This window comes from Bufo gargarizans, chromosome 2 (assembly GCF_014858855.1).
Source record: "Bufo gargarizans isolate SCDJY-AF-19 chromosome 2, ASM1485885v1, whole genome shotgun sequence".
NCBI classification, from domain to species: Eukaryota; Metazoa; Chordata; class Amphibia; order Anura; family Bufonidae; genus Bufo; species Bufo gargarizans.
In genome coordinates, this window is record NC_058081.1 from 463,817,992 (window position 1) to 463,841,157 (window position 23,166).

At 40.8% G+C, this 23,166-nt stretch overlaps 1 protein-coding gene across 1 annotated transcript in view; it reads right to left on the bottom strand.

Moving 5' to 3' along the window:
• Window positions 1–77: 77 nt before the first annotated feature.
• GABRA1 (gamma-aminobutyric acid type A receptor subunit alpha1) overlaps window positions 78–23,166 on the bottom strand; it is a 210,496-nt gene continuing 187,407 nt past the window's right edge. The window contains 2 exon segments of the mRNA XM_044277434.1: window positions 78–383; window positions 9,810–10,012. Of these exon segments, the coding sequence (XP_044133369.1) occupies window positions 78–383; window positions 9,810–10,012 (509 nt within the window).

A 23,166-nucleotide genomic window follows, 5' to 3' on the forward strand; every position in this document is an offset into this window, starting at 1 on the left:
ATAGGAATTATCCCATGTTAGATACTGGAAGCAATTCCCAGTGCAAAAGACAGAACATGGATATATGAGTTGATGGGTTATTGAGGTGGTGCTGATGGTTTGATTGCTGGCTCCCGATTGAGATATGTTGCCCAGTAGACCAAGTTAAAGATCCCAAAAAGTAGTGGAAATGCTATTCTTGATAGTCGGTCAATTTTGCTCACACTGTTGAATGTTTTCTTGGGTTCTGCAGGCTTTGGCTTTGGTTCAATTTCTTTTGGTTCTATGGTTGCACTTTTAGCAATGGTTGCCAGACCAGGGTCTCGAGCAATAGGTGGGTAGTTTGCTGTTGCAGAAGCATATGTGTTGTTTTTCTTTATTAGAGGATCCTTCACTTTTTTAGGCTAAATAAACAGAAGATGCGTCATCAGTAAACATTTCACATTTATTTTTTACACCATGTGCTTCTAGCCATGGCATAGAGAGCATTACCTTCTGTTATAATTAGCAAAATCATTTCAAGACTAAATATTATTATACTGATTGAAAGGGAAACAAACCTACTCATATTGATCAATTAGAGATTCTTTTTCATCTGTTAAATTGAACCTGTCATGTACAAGCATTCAAATCTGCGGTCATCATATTATCATATTATATAGCAGAGGTTTTGTGTATAGTTTTGGTAGAAAAGAATAAGCATAATTCATGATTGATTTGATTAGGTGTCCAGTGGAGGGTCCTACTCAGTGACTGATATAGTGCCCTGGAGCAGAGGTACTTTGAAGTCTGGACATTTGTGGACATTTGCTTATTTCCCTTATGCAAAAATGTAAACTTTTTCATTTTAATTGAAAGTGTTAACTTGAATTGACTTATATGGTTTAATACTGTGTAACTGCATTGTATATGTTGTGATATATATCCTCTTAATTTGCACTGTATTCTGAGGCTCTGTGGAAAGGGTTAATAAATACTAAGAGACTTTTGGGACTTTGGATAAGAAGCTGGAAATTTTCCATAGCTGCCATAGAGTTTAAAGAACATGCTTTGGAGGGAAAAATCCTGACTTGTTTACCACCAAAATTAGACAGACTGACCTTTTGAATGTCTGGTTTTAGCTATGTTGTTATACCTGGAAACTTGTTTTTGTTTGTGAAAAACTGCTGTTTCATTGCTATTGAGTATCATTGAAGCTCTAATGAAAGTCTATGATAGACAAGAGTGGTAGCTTTGTAATTGTTTATGCTAAGTTTCTCCACTCCACCTCTCCCACTATATGGTTTTAGTCTAGCTGCAAATGGTATATAAGAAGAGCATTCCGAGCCCCTAGTGTTCTACAGTTAGGGGCCAGAGCTTGGAGGGGAAGACTCTGCCAGTTTGCATGAGTGACTAGGAAAAGATGCTGAGATGAGGATGCTGAGCCACCGACCAAGGGTCACCAGCCCTGTAACCAAGGAGCCACCTGGACTACTAAAGTATAGACCATGATTCTCTAGCCTTTGACCAGGGTACCATCCTTCTGAGAGAGAGAGGGACACATAGCTCAGGCCTTTCCTCAGCATCAAACCTTTCTTCTGCCAGGGAGGAGACTGGAGAAGCCAGCCCTTTGCCTCGCCTATAATGTTTTGCATTAAAATGAATTCCTCCAATAAAGAAGCACACTGGATTACTGCATTGGGTTGTACTTATTTCCCATTGGGTTGCACCACGACTTACCATTAGCAACCCTTCTGGGGTCACACCTTGACGGTGTCCGGGGGACCCAATGTAGTATTGGGGCCACCCCAAACCTGGCTACTGTACTGACAGGTACCTCTGTATGCATACTCACACAGGGCAGGTTGTGAATCACTGAGTCTAACCAACCACTGGACTCCTAAGCAAAGACAGAGAAAAGATTTAGACCATTAATATAATAATATATTTAATCTTTTCCAACAAAACTATATATCAATCTACTCTGCTCCTTCTGCTCTATAACTAGCTGCAAATGCATTTTCAATGCAATATATATGTAGGATATGTAAAAATTACAATGCATTCAAATATTTGCTTTCAATAAAAAAAAAAAAAAAAATTCAGCAATAAAATCTTTGCATCTTTGATTTTTTGTAGACTTTCTTGGGCGGAACAATTGTTTTTACTGAACATAAATGCAAACTATAACATTAAATTATCATTATGTAACTAAGTAAAAATGTGCTATGACTGTAACTCAATATATATATTTTTATCAGAGATTTCTGCCTTGTATCAAATATAATGAATTGATTCAAAACTAATTGAGTTTGACCTGAGTTTTGTAAAAATTTGAGTTGCATCTGAATACAAATTTGTGGTGATTTGATTTGGGCATTTTGGGAGAGAGAGAGTGAGAATAAATTGAAAAAGTAAAAGATTAAAGAAAAAACATATGACTAAGAGGATTGAGAGTGTCATCCACTACTTGCTAGGCCAATTAGAGCACTTTCAAATCTGGTAGAATCGATTCTGGCCCAAATCAAATCGGTCAACTGATTTAGCAAAATTGAACCAGAATCAAATTTTGAGCAATTTGCTCATCTATATATTGAAGCCTTGGCAGGACACTTAGACAGGAATAGTTCAGTTGAAACTATCCATTTAAATCTGCTAGTAATATGAAAATAAAGTGGAAGAAGAAGGATTTGCACCTGGAGTCTTATATTTACTGTGTGATAGCTTAATGAAACCTTAAAAAGGTCACGTTCTATTTCACAGATTTGTTACATACATTTCTATAACAGTCTCATTCTTCTGAATGGGAGTTACCACCAAAACCCCCCAATTTGGGTGAATGGAACTTCAGTTACAAAATTTTATGTGTATATGTCTGCCAAAAAGATTTCAAGATATAGAGAAAATGTTTTTTTTTTTATTTCTCAGAACTATGGGGGGAGATTTAATAAGATCTTCATTTTCTGCACTGGCTTTGATACCCCTGTGCTGCTGAAGGAGGAACCTAATGATGATGATGCGGACACTGGTAATATATCAGGCACATCCTCTGATAGTCTGTGTGTCTAGACAGAAATCTACGGCAACTCCAAACTGCTGTACAAAACTGCCATGAATGAAGATAAATTTGTTGCGGCGGCTGGTCACATCCCCTGCCCTTACCATGCCTCCTTTTGAAAAAATGGCGATGGCAGTGTAAAAATTACTTTTGCGACAATTGAAAAAAAATGCATCTAAAACGTCACAAACACACAATTTTTGTGACTTTCTAATGTCACTTTTCTGAAGCAAACTAAATGATGAATCTTGCTCTATGGGTTTCTAGTAGTGATGAGCAGCACAGGCAATATTCATTTTTACAATATTTTACAAATTTTCACATAATATTCGCAATAAATTAGCAAATGCTAGAATTTGTGATTTCCAAACATTATTTGCGCAATTGCGCTAATCGGTACTAATGATACACATATTTTTTTAGCAATACATGCAACTTCACATTTTATCAGGTCTGAGTAGATATTACTGATTGGTGCACTAAGTATTGTTGTGACATCACAGCACTATGTCTGTAGCATGTATGTATGGACAGCAGAGAAACAGTAATTCCTATCACACTACCTAACATCCTGCACTGGAACCTATCAGCTACACTATATCACTATCTAACCTTCACTGACTATCTACCACCAACTATCTGTATTATATATATGAGCTAACTAACTATCTAATGTAATTTAATAAGGAATAGGATCCAGATGAAAGCACAGAACACAGCAATGTCACTGCTCTCTCTCACACAGAACTATATAGTAAAGGGGTAGGAAACTTTCCTATTGGTTGCTAGGGATGTTGCTAAGCTCTGACAAAGATATTGCAGCCTTCTCATTGGCCCACAAGCAAGAAGGGAGGTTACTGATGGAAAAAAAAAATCTAGAATATTTGCGATATGAAAATTTGAGATTAGAATATTTGCGATCAACACTAGTTTATTGGGTCAGAAAAAAATCTAAAGAAGGGACCTGCTCACCTCTGTCCCCTCAGGGCAGGTGCTCTAGTCCAGAAATTGAGACACCCCTCAAAGAAAATTCTAAATGGATAATTGTATTGGACTGGCACTCCTATATGGAATATAAACATGGTTTATTAGATAGAATTAAATTAGAAATAATGTCACCTGTCACAAATAAATTTTTCAATAAAATACAATATAAAATACAATAAAAAATCTTGAAACATCAAAATTGTTATAGTGCAGTGACCGATGGCACCAGACGTCCTTGGACCTGTGTGGTCGTGTTCACTAAATTCAATAGACAATAGTACTGTCGGTCTCTGCAATCCTAAATGGTATTTCTTTCAAGCAGCAATTTCCATATATTAGTCCCATATATTATAAAATATCTCAGATATGCAGAGTTCACTGATATTTAATAAATTGGGCAATACTCAACCAAACAGTGTTCACAATGTTTGTACGCTGTTGGGTAACCATCGTTAGCAGTCCGTACTTAGAATATGCCTGTAATTCCTCCATGGCACCTTTTCAAGCAGAAACAGTGTAACAATTTCCACAGCTGATACTGTTGCAGGCTACTTGTCCACTATTTAATTCTCTAGTGGCAAGCTATTGGTTAATCCATTGTAATTATGTTATATACAGCAACTTGGTAGCTCTATTTATTCATATAGTCACAGCGGTACCGCAATCAGTATTATTTTAGTTGGAGGAATGTTTTACCTCCTGTATATTTCCCACAAGTGTGGGCTTACCTCCGCCTGCGCTTTACTCGATGGGACCAACAGATAAACCTTTTGTACCGCTCAGTGTGCCAGCGTCCTGGCTGCGGTGTTGGCGTCCCTCGTGTTTCTTCACTGCTGCCTCTCACGTGATATTCCTGCGTGAAGTATACGGCAGCTGATTTCCCAGCGCTGGCGGGATGATGTATTCACTCTTAACCAAGAGGTATCCAGGAAGTCCTTTTCCTTATGAAAAAAAGTGCACTTTTTGCTCCAAATGAGATTCGGGGTCTTTTAGTCCAGGATATTGCCTGACTGAGGAAGGGGACAGCGTCTCCCCGAAACGCGTTTGGCGAGTATCTGGGCAATATCCTGGACTAAAAGACCCCGAATCTCATTTGGAGCAAAAAGTGCACTTTTTTTCATAAGGAAAAGGACTTCCTGGATACCTCTTGGTTAAGAGTGAATACGTCATCCCGCCAGCGCTGGGAAATCAGCTGCCGTATACTTCACGCAGGAATACCACGTGAGAGGCAGCAGTGAAGAAACACGAGGGACGCCAACACCGCAGCCAGGACGCCGGCACACTGAGCGGTACAAAAGGTTTATCTGTTGGTCCCATCGAGTAAAGCGCAGGCGGAGGTAAGCCCACACTTGTGGGAAATATACAGGAGGTAAAACATTCCTCCAACTAAAATAATACTGATTGCGGTAATTACCGCTGTGACTATATGAATAAATAGAGCTACCAAGTTGCTTATATAACATAATTACAGTGGATTAACCAATAGCTCGCCACTAGAGAATTAAATAGTGGACAAGTAGCCTGCAACAGTATCAGCTGTGGAAATTGTTACACTGTTTCTGCTTGAAAAGGTGCCGTGGAGGAATTACAAGCATATTCTAAGTACGGACTGCTAACGATGGTTACCCAACAGCGTACAAACATTGTGAACACTGTTTGGTTGAGTATTGCCCGATTTATTAAATATCAGTGAACTCTGCATATCTGAGATATTTTATAATATATGGGACTAATATATGGAAATTGCTGCTTGAAAGAAATACCATTTAGGATTGCAGAGACCGACAGTACTATTGTCTATTGAATTTAGTGAACACGACCACACAGGTCCAAGGACGTCTGGTGCCATCGGTCACTGCACTATAACAATTTTGATGTTTCAAGATTTTTTATTGTATTTTATATTGTATTTTATAGAAAAATTTATTTGTGACAGGTGACATTATTTCTAATTTAATTCTATCTAATAAACCATGTTTATATTCCATATATGAGTGCCAGTCCAATACAATTATCCAACACTAGTTTAATGTTTAGTTTATGATTACTCCTTCTTCAGAAAAGTATTGAGTTTGAACCTACCATGTAATCTGATTCCAATTCAGTCAGAATTATTTAAAATTTATATTTTGCACACACATAAAACTTATCCTCTACTCCAAATCTCAGAAAGTGACTTTTAGTCAATAAACTATATATATTTAGTAGTGTATGTAAGTTTGTAGGAACATAAACCTGATGGGCCCCACTCTGTCTATAAGGTCCATCAGGATTTATGTTTGAAAAACTGATCTATTAACTGTAAAAAAAAACAAGACACTAGTGTGGACAGAAACACAATCTTTAAAATTTGTATACTTCAAATATAAATGATCTATAAAAATAATTAATTGAATATTAATGCTTTGTCAAATAGTATGTCTAAAGGAATACATAGACTGGATTGACTAGTATTCTATTAATACATCTCTTACACAATCACTCATTTATTAAATGGGTTTTACACTTCCCCTGACTATGATTTTTAGAATTCTCTATAGTTACTTCCTGCTAATCATAATGTACTTAAAACAAATGTTTTAAATTAAGTAAACGGTGGTGTGTTGTACTGCACATTTATTTTCTGAGAAAACCACTAGGTGGCAATGTTCCATTAATGTTGATCGAAAATGCTGTGCTTCACCTCTACAGAGCAGGCAGAATGGCAATGCATTCCAAAATTGTCACTGCTTATAATCATTATTATCATCATTATCGTTATGATAAATTTCTTTCATTACATAAGTTAAAACATCCTTGCTCGATAATAGAAAGCATTCTTACATGTTGCATACTACAGTAGGTAGCAAGCTGCATACTACAGTAGGTAGCAAGCTGAGTGATATTGTGTAAATGCTCTAAATTAAGTTCTCTAATATATGATTTGTATTCACCAGGGCTCTCTCCTCTATCGCATATGTCCTTTTATGTGCCTGCAACGTTGTTGAATTTTTGTGCAATTGCTGATACATTATATGAAACAATGTATATATGAAACTGCACATGTTCCCTCATACATTTATAGGTTTATATGTATTGCGTAACAGTTTGTGATGTGTGCCTCATAGAAAAAAAACTATAGGCCATGAAGGGGCAACTGCAGAAATGACAAAAACAGTTTCATCCTACAAGATATTTCAAGTAAAAATATAATTAGACTAGGAAGATCAAATAGCTTAAAAACATCATGTAGAAAGGAGCCAGGGTTTAGATTGTTCATTCCCAAAATACCTATGCAATATAGAGAAACCAATCCACTTATTGAGCGTCCATTTCCAATTTTCTCAAAATTAAATGATATTATCATATATTAAATGCTATAGCTAGAACCAACTGCACAAAATCAGCGACTTTTTTCTACAAGAGCAAAATCATTGGTCCAGCATGCACTTTAATAAATTTAAAAAATATTCAAATAACATGTCTAATTTTATTAGTATGGTCACACTATCACAAAATTGCCCATGTAGTTTAGGCTTTATTATTTGTCATTGGAATGTTATCTATAGTTAATTCATTCTGTGTTTGAAATATATTTTACTGCATAGTTTGATTCATCAGCCATGCCATATTAAAATACAATCACAGAATTGAGCTTTTTCTCTATTTATTACAGGAATTGTTTTTAATTATTATTATTTTTATTTGTTTTTGAGGCATTAACTAAAATGAACACTAGCAGTGGCTGTGCTTGCACACTAGAGGAAAAAGCTTCGGCTCTCTGGTAGACAAGGATCATGGAGTGTGCATAGACTGGCGCTTTTTCCTATAGTGTGCAAGCACGACCACTGTTGCTGGATTGCAGAGTGGTCGTAACTAGTGTTGAGCATTGACTTTGATCTTAATTTCAGGGAAAATTCAATTCACCTCAAAGCTGAATTTCCTCATGCTTGGTGGTACCAAATCGATTTTAACTGAAATGGGTTATAAATAAAAATAAAAAAAATAACATACTTTCCATCGCATTAGACACTGCTTATTTCTATGGTTAAGACTAGTGATGAGCAAATTTTTGTAAAATCCCATGCGTATGATGTCACCTTGCCAGCAGACATGGTGACATCACCATAGGCAACACAAGATTTTGCACTGGATCTTCAATCAAGATAATGACAGCAGGATCTTTACAATCAAATAAATTAAGTATGATTTAATGTATTTTTTTTTTAATTATACACTTTAATATTAAACTCAGATGCCATGGTAAGTGATGAATGTGGCATTGAGGGGTATAATGATGGGGAACGGCGCAATCTAAGTAATTCATCATTTTGTAAAATTTGGTGAAGCAGCCAAGTTGAATTTTACAAAAATTTGCTCATCACTAGTCGTCACCATAGAAACAAGCAATGTCTAATGTGATGGAAAAATGAATCAAGCCAGCAAAGGAAGCAATATAGACAATCACAGTACATTAGTAAGTGTCTTGTAGTAATTTTCTGTACATGATAAATGTGAGTTGCTGAAGTGACACAGCCCCTTTAAAGTACAGTAAATACATTATTTTTACTTCAAGCTAAACAGCCACAATAAAAATGAAAAAATAAAATAAAATAAATAAAATTCTGCTGAGGATAGGACAAAAATAATAAAAAACAACAACATCCTTTTAAAGGGTTAACAAACTTACATATCAATTTATTGCTTTACTTTTGACAGTTAGATCTGTTTCTCTAGTCATCCCTATGAGACTGACATTAAAGCTCCCATAAAAAGAACTTGACTTTCTGTTTGCACGTCAGATGAGCTGGGATTCAACAAGTCTCATCGGATAGTACATGATCAAACTGGCAAAAGTAACAGAGGCTGAAAATGCAAATATGTAAGTGTGCTAAACAAGCAATTATGTATACCAGCACATTTAAATACAGGGAGTGCCTCTTTAACATGGGTGAATAAAATCACTCAAATTAATTAGAGTTGGGAGTGCTGTGGGTTCTTGAATTGTGTATATTTAATTAGGTATCTGAAAGCTATAATAGCTAAAATAATCATTTTTATTATTTTTAAATTACATTTTGTAGGCATGGCTGTGATGGCTTCTAAGGGCACACAGCTTAAAGGGAACCTGTCATGTGGATATTTGATTATAATCTAACTAATTATATACAATCATTAACTACTAAAAAGTACCTTAGATGTATTCACTTACTGGTGTGACAGATGGTTACCTCATAATATACACACAAAGATGCCGCATGCCACATGCTAATGAGCTGTTTCGAGTCCGGCGTGATGTCATTGAGTCCAGTGTATATTTAATTCAGAGCTATAGCCACTCCCCTGCCCACCTGCTGCTGATTCCTATGGCAACAAACTGTCACTCAGCAGCAGGTGGGCGGGGAGAGTCAGGAGCTCATGAATATTCAGGACTCATCATTATCAGCTGGAGCTTTTCAATACAAGATGTTGGCAGATTGACTGGGTCAATTAAAGAAAGTGACCCAGCATTTTGCTAAGCAAATCAGTCACTTATTTATGTTGCCCTTAGTTAGGACACCATAAAACTGGTGACAGGTTCCCTTTAAAAGCTTGTTGATTGGCTGCCCTGCAGCCTTTCAACAAGCTTTATTAAATGACTTAACACTGAACTTGAACCCAAACTATTCTGGCAAAGTTTGGGTTCAGGTCCGGGTACTAAAAATCGTAAAGTTTGGCACGGACAACCCACAAGCAACAGTTCGGGTTCACTCAACACTATATATGATACATTATGAACATGCTATATACAGCAGAATATAATAGATTTATATAAAAATATAATTACCTTTTCTGGAACTACACTTTTTCCATCCCATGCATAACCTCGCTTTGTAAAATAGTTTACTGTTGCAAATTCAATCAAAGCAGAAAATACAAATGCATAACACACTGCTATAAACCAGTCCATGGCTGTGGCATATGCAACTTTTGGAAGAGAATTCCTGGCACTGATGCTCAGTGTAGTCATGGTAAGTACTGTTGTTACACCTGCAAACAAAACAGTTACAGTGGTCAAGTTATTATCTTGTATTTTGCATAAGTATTTGATAGTACTTAAAATATTCCAAAGCATATTAAAGCACTCTTGAAAACCAATATGTTATCAAAAGACTAATTAGCAACCTTAGCAAATTTACTATAGTGTGAGACTTATATGTTTGATATATGAAACTGTATAAAATAGGAGTTTTATATAGAGTAGTAATTAACTAATTCAGTAATTTACAGTACTATTCTCTTATAGTAGAAAACATTACTGACCTAGAAACCTATAACATATTTGGTCACTAAAGCTCTTAAAGCTAGTCTATGCTCAACTTTTTACAGTAGGTATATATTATTTGGTGCACAGGTGGCAGTACTTGGTGTTTACTGATTATACGGTAATATTTAATAAACTATTCTGGCAATGGGGATTTTTTTTACAGTGTTTAATGTACAGATTAAAGGGAACCTGTCACGTTAAAGATGGCATTTGAGCTGCAGGCAACATGTAATAGAGAAGGAGGAGCTGAGCATATATATATACAGTATATATGAATACTCAGCCTGCAATTGTGGGAGTGGCGGAAGGTCTTTATATTCTCCTCCCACCTATTCACCTGTACATGTGCAGTTCCGGTGCATTGAGCTGAACCTGCGCGCTGCCTCAAACCTCCAGGAGCTCGCTTGGGTAAGTACCTCTTCGAAACATGGCCGGCCTGCATACAGCACTCCGGTAAGTATGGCTACAACACGCCACCAGCTCCTTACATGTGGTGCGGTCCAAACAGCGCGGCCATGCACCACAGTCTGCCCCCTGTTTCAGGATGCCGGCCCGTTCCCTATCCGCAGGGAAACTTCCCAGAGTACGGCACAGCATGTCTGACCCGCCCCAAGACTGCCCTGATCCACAACACAGTAGCGGCAGCTGCCTGTTTTCATGCGCTGGCTGCAGCTGTCCACAAGAAGTGGGGGGCAGGTTTTTCAGGCTGCCACCTGGCCCTCTCCCCCTGTAGTGCCAGGCGCCCCTTCCTCCGCTGTGTCTCTGCATGTGCCGCTGCCCGCGTCCCCACATTCCCAGAGCCCGGTACTGCCACTCACAGCTGCATCCACAAAAACAAACAAAAAAAAAAACATTTAAATAAATCTTGTTACAGTCACATTACAGGCTCACCTTGCTCAAGTTAAAAATGTCCTACAGATCACGTCACCAGTCTCCCATTTGTTCTAATGTCAATGCCTAGCCAGTCCCGCTTCTAGGCCCACGTTGCAAAAATATATAAAACTCATGCCTAGCCGGTCTCGGTTCTAGGCTTACATTTGGTAAATCAATGTTGCAGCCAGATACGTTCCAGGCTTACGTTTGTTGAATTAATGTTGATGTCGGGTACGTTTTAGGCTTAAGTTATTAAATTAATGTTGCAGCCAGGTATTTCTCCAGGCTTACGTTTGTTAAATTAATGTTGCAGCCGAGTACGTTCCAGGCTTACGTTTGTTAAATTGATGTTGCAGCCGGGTACATTTCCAGGCTTATGTTTGTTAATTTAATCTTGCAGCCGGTTACGTTCCAGGCTTATGCTTGTTAAATCATGTTGCAGCCGGATACGTTCAAGGCTTACGTTTGTAAAATCAATGTTACAGCCGGTTACGTTTCCAATCTCACTTTTTTTGTCAAAATCAATGTCTGGTCGCTCACGTTTTTCCAGTACCAACGTTTGTCATGTCAATGTCTAGCCAGTCACATTCCAGGCCCATGTCGCTCAAACATACCACCTCCTTCGGCCCGTTTTCTTCATGCAGCCATGTTTGTCATGTCATAGCCTTCCGTCAATTAACTTCACTATCACGTTCCATCCACCTAGTGCCCTGCCTTAGGTATATCATTCACCAGGGTTATGCATGTCAGCTGGTTTTTGTTCCACATCCCTTCTCATTCAAGAAAAATCACAGCCGGTGGTGTCACTCAGGTTTTGGCTTCCTGAACCCTATCACCCCAGTAAGGCAGGTCGCCATTTTTTTTTTCTTTTTATGAATTTTCTCTGGTTCATGACGTTATATTTTTCTCCTGTTATTTTCTCAGGCTTCATCATCATTTACCTATCATCTGGCACATCAAGACCACATTCGTAGTCGTTCAGGCTTATGGTCATTTCCCTTACGGCATCCGTGCTTTCAGGTTTAGGCAATCCATACCCAGGTAAAAAATTAAAATAAAGGCTAATACCTCTTCATACACTGTGCCTGCTCGCTGGCACGTCATACCAAATTCACCACCTTTCCACGCTGCCGGTTCGCTGTCTTACACTGTCAAAAATCATGTTTTCCATTCTTCTCTTCACATTTCGGTGCTTTGACATTTCGGATTCTTTTGACAATAATCGCTTGGCTTCGTTCCGCAGTGTAATCATGTCACAACTGTCTGACATTGAAGACACACTATCAGTCCCAGAAACAGCAGTTTCACAACCCACAAGCAACATGTCTTTAAGGTGCTGGACGATCCACAAACTGATTGCCGAATTGAACAGAAGAGGGATCCGTCACCCAGCATCCGCCTGGAAGGCAGAGTTGTACAGACTTCTGGTTACAGACTCAACTGTTCTAGTGGTTGAGCAGGTTCCCATGTCCACAATTCACCTTTCTCTGGTGCAGTTGCATTCTGCCATTAACAAAATCTCCAGCTCGGTCACCGACATACAGAACAGACTGCAGTGGAAGCTAGGGCCCCCGCTTCCAGCTGTCCAGCCTCACCCATCCCAGGTCCCTCCGCTTCCCGCTCACTCTCCCCAGGTAGGATCTCTGGGGCCCCCGACATGGCCCCGTCACATTTTGTTCCCGACAATATTAAAAGGGACATCCTGGCGGGCAAGGATGTAAACCTTGCATCCATCCTTATCACCACCCAAGACTCGCTAGACAGCAGGACCATCGCCTGCGGAGACGTTTACATTGTCCTTAATGTCCGTCTTAATAAGAAAGTCACCATTCCAGACTTTGTACTGGCATTTAATCTCTTCAGAGACATCATATGTTCAGCGCAGCCAGGTAGATGGGAGGAACAGGGTCACAGATCAGGGGCACAAATACGGTGGCCATGCTTTTTACGATTACCATAGTTCCTTCTCCGCAAAAGCTGCCGCCGCATTGGCCCGGTTTCAGCATGTCACCAATTGGGCCACCATGGATATGGAGCTGTTTTGCAGGCATTTCGCAGGGCTCAAGGCACCAGCCTGCGCCTCGGGTCAGTCCATGCTTCATTCATCAGAATGGTGTCCCAACCTGAGTCCCCCATCAAGATAGGTATTTTTATGGTCCCCCGGACTGCCTAAACCCATCCCAACAGTCGACAAATTAGGCAGACCCATAGTCTTTCTTGGCAAAACCCAGGTATGCAACAACTACAATTTATCAATCTGCAACTACAACAAGTGTAGGGCCCTCCATCTCTGCTCGGTCTGTTTCAGGGCCCATCCTCATTCCACCTGTCCTCAAAGGTCATCTAGGAATACGTGACTAGGCGGGGTCAACGTGGACCTGTTGACAGTCCTCTTACAGGACCATCACAATCCCAATTTATTACAGTTCCTAGTGTCCAGCCTCAGGAAGGGTTTTCATACAGGGTTAGTAGCTCTGCCTCAATCCACCTGGGAGGGCCCCAACCTCCTTTCAGCACTCAGAGACTCAGATTCGGTCAACACCTTAATCCAATCCGAATTACAAAAGGGCTTCCTTATAGGTCCTTTTTCCACGCCCCCTTTTGATTCCTGAAGGGTTAGTCCCATCAGGCTCGTAAGCAAAAAATTCACAAATAAAAAACGCTTAATATACGATCTGTCAGCGCCTCATGCTTCTGGTACACCCAGACTCAACTCCCTTATCCCTTCTGAAGAATTCTCAATGCAATACTCTTCTATAGACGAGACCATTCAGCTTATCAAGTTGGGCAGGGGAACCTGGTTGTTCAAAGCTGATATTGCCGACACCTTCAAGTTGCTACCCATTCACCCCCAGCTATGGAAATTTTACGGAATCAAATGGATGGGTTGCTATTACTTTGCAAATCGTTTAACATTTGGGTCCAAAAGCAGCCCGTGACTCTTTGATCAGCTCGCCCAGGCCCTCCACTGGATTTTGGTTAATCATGCCAGCTGCTCCATGGTTATCCATTATCTGGACGATTTCTTACTAATAGAACATCCAGACCATAGTCCCGACAAACTCAACAACCTCTTAACAATTTTCTCTGAGCTAAACATTCCCGTAGCACCCTTAAAGGTTGAGGGTCCCTACAATTTGGTAACCTTTCTGGGTATTGTCTTAGACACTGATGCAATGCAGGCCAGGCTTCCAGAAGGCAAATTAGTTAAAATCAAAGAAACCATAGCCAAATCAGTGACTTCCAGAGCACTCACCTGTCACGGAAGGTGTACAGGAAACAAGACAACACAAAATGGATATACGAGTCACTGGATCCAAAACTAAGGAACAAAAAGGGAGACCCCTGCATCAGACCTGGCACTCTCCCTGACTGCTCAGCCTATGCAAAAATCCCAATGGTAGATGATCGAATATCCTCGTACCTCAACTGTATAACACCTGAACACCCTATAATAGTGAGGGGACACGACCACCGTCTCCCTACACTAGATACGGAGGGAGTCAGGGTCACCTGGGATCCAGCAAACAGAAAAACACAAATGAATGGACAACACTTATCTTGTAGAAGACTGGGCAGTAGGATCAGCATGCACACACACTCCAGGAAGTAATATAAACCGCAAACTGATGCACTATGGGGAGGAATTTAAAGGGATGCAATCAGTACAACTACATGACAGCTGAGAGAGGCTAACGAGATGAGGAACTGAAAGCAAAACAAATGAAGCTCAAGGAGGAGGTTCTGAAAGGCATCTGTCAGAGCTTCTTAGATGTCTGGTGGTGAAATCACCAAGTTGAAGCTGCAATCATAATTGGGGATGTTAAATTTCGCATCCAAGGTCATGCCACAAGGCAAGGCTTTCATAGCTAGACTACTCCAGCTGCTCCCCACAGCCCCTGCAGAGGATTCTCTCATTAACTTAACAATGAGGCCTTAGCAGATCTATTCATGTGAAATTTAGTCTTGTCCAGTTGGAAGGACGTTTCCCTGTTTGTCCCAACATGGAGCCCCACTTTACCCACTCTCTTCACTGACGCAGCTGCTTCCGGAGTGTTCGCAGCAATATATGGTAATCAATGGTTTGCAGGTTCGTGGCCACCAGAAGTTTTATTAGTCAAAGAATCTTTAAAGTCCTCCCTGTTACTAGAAATATACCCAATAGTGGCGGCAGCTCAGGTCGGGGGTAGGCTTTGGACAAACTTCCCAGTCGCCTTCATAACAGACAACCAATCAGTAGTTTACATTCTCACCAAAGGCAGGTTAAAGTCTCCACAAATCATGCCCTTCGTTCGTAAATTAGTGTGGCTCTCCTTGCATCACAATTTCCATTTCTGATGTAAGCACATCCAGGGGGCACTAAATCTGGCGGCGGATGCGTTATCACGTTTCAATTTCCCCACTTTCTTTCAGGCAATGCCGGAGGCGGAACAGACAGGACTATCCCGCCAGCGTTCACAGCACTGATAATGGATTAATGAGTCATATCTCAGCAGCCAAGTCACTCATCCACAAATCCCTATCATTCAACACTGCTAGGAATTACAAAACTGGCTGTTATACCTTTATCCAATTCACAAACCGTCATCCCAGGAATAACGTCAACAGAACCACATACATTATGGCTTTTCTAGCCTACTGTCATAAAGAACTAGGACTTTCCCATAACACAATCAGGTTATATTTGGCCGGAGTGCAGCACCAGTACATGGTAAGATACCCAGACAGCAGGTCATTGTTTGCTTCACAGGCAATCAAAGCAACCTTAAGGTGCATACTGAAGAGTTCCAAGAATCCAGGTCCAGGTAGACAACCAGTCTCAGGAGAACTATTTAGGAAACTGTCCACCTCCCTAGACAGCAATCCTTTTGGGCCCTATACCAGTACATACCAGTATCTCAGCTTTTACGGCTTTTTGAGACCCGGGGAGTTAACTCACACTTCTCCCAGGGTCAAAGGCTTGTCCATAGGTCAAGTGGTATGACACAGTAATCATTTCACTTTATACCTACATTCCACAAAAACTTCCCAAGCAGGGCTCCCGATAAAAATCTATTATTTTCAGATATTCAACGAGTTGTTCCCCCGTCAGGGTCCTTACAAAGTTAATGTCCGTTCTGGGCAACTCCGCACTAGATAGCCCGCTATTACCTTTCAAAAAACGTCCTCTCACTTCAACGCAGTTCATCTCCCACATTCACACACTGGCCTCAGGTTTAGGTTTCAACTCCAAATTCATCTCTGGACATTCCTTCCGCATTGGAGCTGCAACTTCGGCTTCTAGACATGGGGTTCCTGCCCACATTATCCAGAAAATGGGCCGCTGGCAGTCATCCTGTTTTGCTCGTTATGTTCCGAACCCACAGGCAGAGATATCCAAAGCTTTCTTTAGCCTGGCATTGTAAGTTGCTATTTCAAATAAATTGCTACATACTAAATGGTTAGGTTTTTGCCCCCTTATAGGCATACCCTCGCAATGGCTAAGGGCACACCACCAGCCATCTTAGATAGGTTCAGTATCGGTAAGTGAGATAGGCAAACTGAATCTAGTCGGGTTCCTCGTCCCCTGCAGCCTTGACCACAAATAGGGAAGGCTGAATACTCAGCCTGCAATTGTGGGAAGGGTTGAAGGTCTTTATATTCTCCTCCCAACTACCAAGTGCATGGTGCATATAAATAGGGTAGCCAATTTACAACAATGATCCATACAGTTATTTGCAAATCAATCCCAAACAACATGATTATAAAGTGTATACATAAAAATTAATTAATATATATAATGCAGTATTATCAGCAATCAAAACAATTCATCGTATATTCGTGTTCACAAAAGGTAATGTGAACACCAAGGAGAGTTGAACCGGCATGGACCCCTTTATTAATACATTTGACACATATAGGATATTGGGATTATTTTTTATTTTTTTATTATTTTTGAACATTTTCAAACACTTTAGTATATCATAGTCTTAGGCCTCTTTCACACTAGCGGGCCGCAATGCACGAGCACAGTCCTTGGGGCAGCCGCAGCGGATCGCAGACCCATTCGGTCCACTATCCGGCTGTTCCGCCAAAAGATAGGACATGTTCTATCTTTTTGTGGAATGAAAGTACGGGACAAAACACCACAGATACACTCCGTAGTGCTTCCGTAGGGTTCCGTTTCGTGGTTCCGTTCCGCACCATCATCTCTGTATTTGCGGACCCAATCAAGTCAATGGGTCCGCATCTGTGATGTGGAATGTCCACAGAACGCCACCCGTGTATTGCGGATCCGAAAATGCGGTGCACAATACGGCAACGGGGCACACACGCCAGTGTGAAAGAGGCCCTATATTGACATCTATGAGGGATTTTTATATGAGCTATATCAGCAAATATTACTTGGTGAAAAATTAGGATACACTTTGATGTGACCCCTCACATACTGGGATGTCTCATTTAAATAATGGATGTTTGGATTTAGTCAATTTTCTTTGATTTGGGACTTTTCCATTATTTCCATTTTTATTGGAATGTCTCTTTTAAACAATGGATGTTTGGATTTAATCCATTTTCTTTGATTTTGGACTTTTCCATTATTTCCATTTCTCTATACATAGGAATGCTCCTTTATTTTAATGTTTTTTTTTTTTTAAGTATGGCACACATAACTTGATTCCGTGTCTGGGTCCAGATATGGAGTCATTTTGTGCTGCCTCTGGACACACCCCGATTGCATGAGATATTGTGGTGAGATGTGTAAGGCTCCATATTCTCCCATATATTTTTTCAATATATATATAGCACAATGGGTGATTGCTGTCAGATCATTAAATAATCCCTGTAGTGGAAACAAATAAAACTTTTTTTGAACAAGTAAATGTTTGACCCCTTCAAGGAGAGAAAATTTCCCAGAATGCATTTAAAATACATTTAAGATAAATTTATATAAGAATTAACTAAAAGTCATAATTTATTATATGTTTGAACACTCCTCTATATGTGCACAGTTTGTGGATCACATCATGTGACCGGGACCTGGGGATCATGTGTGCGCTCCTCTTGCGCTTCATTCAAAGAAGAAAGTGAGAGGTCATGTGTGCATCTCACATGTGTTCCTTTTGGAACGGAAGTGAGGACGCGCATTGCGTGTGCGCAGTAAAGTATATGCCACGCCGAGAACCTCATGGCGCAATGGGATCCCAGCCAGTCCAAAAAATCTGTGTGAGCACTTTTTTATCATGATTTTAATCACACCATTATACACACTATGGTCATCTGATTATTAAATTCATACAAGTGCTTAATAAATTTAGTTTTTTAACAAAATGAAACATGATGATTTTTTATGTATGCACTTTATAATCATGTTGTTTGGGATTGATTTGCACTTCATTGTATGGATCATTGTTGTAAATTGGCTACCTTATTTATATGCACCATGCACTTTAGTTATGTATCACTGCTTAAGAAAGGTTCCAGAAAGAGGACCAAAATGTTGCTGTTTGGTGAACAAACACAGAATTCCTTTTACTTGTTGGAGTGCCATAGAATTTTGTTATATATATATATATATATATATATATATATATATACAGTACAGACCAAAAGTTTGGACACACCTCATTCAAAGAGTTTTCTTTATTTTCATGACTATGAAAATTGTAGATTCACACTGAAGGCATCAAAACTATGAATTAACACATGTGGAATTATATACATAACAAAAAAGTGTGAAACAACTGAAAATATGTCATATTCTAGGTTCTTCAAAGTAGCCACCTTTTGCTTTGATTACTGCTTTGCACACTCTTGGCATTCTCTTGATGAGCTTCAAAAGGTAGTCACCTGAAATGGTCTTGCAACAGTCTTGAAGGAGTTCCCAAAGATGCTTAGCACTTGTTGGCCCTTTTGCCTTCCCTCTGCGGTCCAGCTCACCCCAAACCATCTCGATTGGGTTCAGATCTGGTGACTGTGGAGGCCAGGTCATCTGGCGCCGCACCCCATCACTCTCCTTCATGGTCAAATAGCCCTTACACAGCCTGGAGGTGTGTTTGGGGTCATTGTCCTGTTGAAAAATAAATGATGGTCCAACTAAACGCAAACCGGATGGAATAGCATGCTGCTGCAAGATGCTGTGGTACCCATGCTGGTTCAGTATGCCTTCAATTTTGAATAAATCCCCAACAGTGTCACCAAAAAAGCACCCCCACACCATCACACCACCTCCTTTATGCTTCACGGTGGAACTAGGCATGTAGAGTCCATCCGTTCACCTTTTCTGCATCGCACAAAGACACAGTGGTTGGAACCAAAGATCTCAAATTTGGACTCATCAGACCAAAGCACAGATTTCCACTGGTCTAATGTTCATTCCTTGTGTTCTTTAGCCCAAGCAAGTCTTGTCTACTTGTTGCCTGTCCTTAGCAGTGGTTTCCTAGCAGATATTCTACCATGAAGGCCTGATTCACACAGTCTCCTCTTAACAGTTGTTCTAGAGATGTGTCTGCTGCTAGAAGTAATGATGGCCACTCGTTTTTCTTTACTTAGCTGCTTTTTTCTTGCCATAATGCAAATTCTAACAGTCTAGTCAGTAGGACTATCAGCTGTGTATCCACCTGCCTTCTCCACAATGCAAATGATGGTCCCAACCCCATTTATAAGGCAATAAATCCCACGTATTAAACCTGACAGGGCACACCTGTGAAGTGAAAACAATTTCAGGTGACTACCTCTTGAAGCTCATCAAGAGAATGCTAAGAGTGTGCAAAGCAGTAATCAAAGCAAAAGGTGGCTACTTTGAAGAACCTAGAATATGACATATTTTCAGTTGTTTCAATACTTTTTTGTTATGTATATAATTCCACATGTGTTAATTCATAGTTTTGATGCCTTCAGTGTGAATCTACAATTTTCATAGTCATGAAAATAAAGAAAACTCTTTGAATCAGAAGGGGTGTCCAAACTTTCGGTCTGTACTGTATATATATATATATATATATATATATTGTGACAGAGTGTCTGGAGAAGTAGTGGATGGGGTCTATGTGTGCCCAAGATTTCTCACTTCTGTCATTTAAAAGCAACCAGGGAAATGTTCAGGAGAGGTCTGTGCAATTCGGGTTTGCATAAAACCTGTTCTTAGGGCCTGTGTTGCTGGAGTGGGGAGAGAAGGGTGGGCCCCACTCCATCCGGACAGTCCGGCTTTTGGGCTGTCAGGTAATTACTCCTCAGGTGTGCTGGCCTGATATAAGGCTGAGAATGCAGACACAGCTCTCTCAGCCTGGGAACAGGTTACCTGCATGGAGCCTGTGAGAGCACTTCAAGAGGTACGGACTTTGCTATTTTGAGTAGGTGCTTGGTATTAGGCCGGCACTTGGTCAGGGAGGGTTCGTGCTGTATAGTTAGAGCCGGACAGGCTTAGGATTTTTGTTTGCTATGTTTTATGTTCTGTACCTCAACCTGACAATAAAACTGGCTGAGGTCAGTTAAACGAAGTTCCTGCCGTGTGGACTGTAACTTCTTCGGTGTGCCTGCTAAACTGTGCCTGTCTACCCAGGAGATGACAGCCCCGCTACCTAATCCCTTACAATATATATATATGTATACACTGCTCAAAAAAATTAAGGGAACACAAAAATAACACATCCTAGATCTGAATTAATGAAATATTCTTCTGAAATACGTTGTTCTTTACATAGTTGAATGTGCTGACAACAAAATCACACAAAAATAAAAAATTTGAAATTTAATTTTTCAACCCATGGAGGTCTGGATTTGGAGTCACACTCAAAATCAAAGTGGAAAAACACACTACAGGCTGATCCAACTTTGATGTAATGTCCTTAAAACAATTCAAAATGAAGCTCAGTAGTGTGTGTGGCCTCCACGTGCCTGTATGACCTCCCTACAATGCCTGTGCATGCTCCTGATGAGGTGGCGGACGGTCTCCTGAGGGATCTCTTCCCAGACCTGGACTAAAGCATCTGCCAACTCCTGGACAGTCTGTGGTGCAACGTGACGTTGGTGGATAGAGCGAGACATGATGTCCCAGATGTGCTCAATTGGATTCAGGTCTGGCGAACGGGCGGGCCAGTCCATAGCATCAATGCCTTCGTCTTGCAGGAACTGCTGACACACTCCAGCCACATGAGGTCTAGCATTGTCTTGCATTAGGAGGAACCCAGGACCAACCGCACCAGCATATGGTCTCACAAGGGGTCTGAGGATCTCATCTCGGTACCTAATGGCAGTCAGGCTACCTATGGCGAGCACATGGAGGGCTGTGCCACCCTCCAAAGAAATGCCACCCCACACAATTACTGACCCAATGCCAAACCGGTCATGCTGGAGGATGTTGCAGGCAGCAGAACGTTCTCCACGGCGTCTCCAAACTCTGTCACGTCTGTCCTGTGCTCAGTGTGAACCTGCTTTCATCTGTGAAGAGCACAGGGCGCCAGTGGCGAATTTGCCAATCTTGGTGTTCTCTGGCCAAGGCCAAACGTCCTGCACGGTGTTGGGCTGTAAGCACAACCCGCGTCTGTGGACGTTGGGCCCTCATATCATCCTCATGGAGTCTGTTTCTGACCGTTTGAGCAGACACATGCACATTTGTGGCCTGATGGAGGTCATTTTGCAGGGCTCTGGCAGTGCTCCTCCTTTTCCTCCTTGCACAAAGGCGGAGGTAGCGGTCCTTATGCTGGGTTGTTGCCCTCCTACGGCCTCCTCCATGTCTCCTGATGTACTGGCCTGTCTCCTGGTAGCGCCTCCATGCTCTGGACACTACGCTGACAGACACAGCAAACCTTCTTGCCACAGCTCGCATTGATGTGCCATCCTGGATAAGCTGCACTACCTGATCCACTTGTGTGGGTTCTAGAATCCGTCTCATGCTACTACTTGAGTGAAAGCACCACCAGCATTCAAAACATCAGCCAGGAAGCATAGGAACTGAGAAGTGGTCTGTGGTCACCACCTGCAGAACCACTGCTTTATTGGGGGTGTCTTGCTAATTGCCTATAATTTCCACCTGCTGTCTATCCCATTTGCACAACAGCATGTGAAATTGATTGTCACTCAGTGTTGCTTCCTAAGTGGACAGTTTGATTTCACAGAAGTGTGATTGACTTGGAGTTACATTGTGTTGTTTAAGTGTTCCCTTTATTTTTTTGAGCAGTGTATATATATATATATATATATATATATATATATATATATGGTAAAAGATTCAAAATAACTTTATTAATTTATATGTTTAAAGGGAATCTGTCACCTGGTTTTATCATTTTAAGCTGTGACCATTGCCATGTTCAATAAACTACCTTATTTCCTGCAGTGATCTTCTTTCTTCATTTTGTGCTGTAATTTTGATTTAAAAAAAGCTATTTTTCTGTTATGCAAATCAACATCCAAGGTGCCCAGAGGGGCATTTTTTTTCATCTCTGGAGCCCAGTAACACCTTCTCATCCAGAAATATCCTCCCACAGCCGAGGCAAAATGGCGCCGTCACCTCCGCTACGTCATCTTTAACCTTCCAGATACTCCCCGTTATTCTTCATGTCTGCCGCCGGAAATCTGGCGAAGGCTCAGTGCCGCCGACTGCCTGTTCGTTCGCGATTACGTTACTGGGCTCGGCGCATGCCCAGTGACACTTTTGAGGCTGTTGCCCCCAGGAGCTTTATGATCGCGCAGGTGCAGGCAGTCGGCAGCACTGCGCCTGCGCCAGATTTCCAGTGGCAGACAATAACGGGCGTATCTGGAAGGCTAAAGATGACGTAGCAGAAGGGGCTGCACCGTTTGCCTCGGCTGTGGGAGGATATTTATGGATCAGTAGTGCTTGGGCTTCAAATTAAGGCAGGCTGGGCATTGCAGGGGGGTGTTACTGGGCTCCAGAGATGAAAATAAACGCCCTTGGAGCTTAATTTACATAACAGAAAAAGAGCTTTTTTTTTTTTTATCAAAATGACAACACAAAATGAAGAAAGAAGACCACTGCAGGAAATTAGGTAGTTTATTGAACATG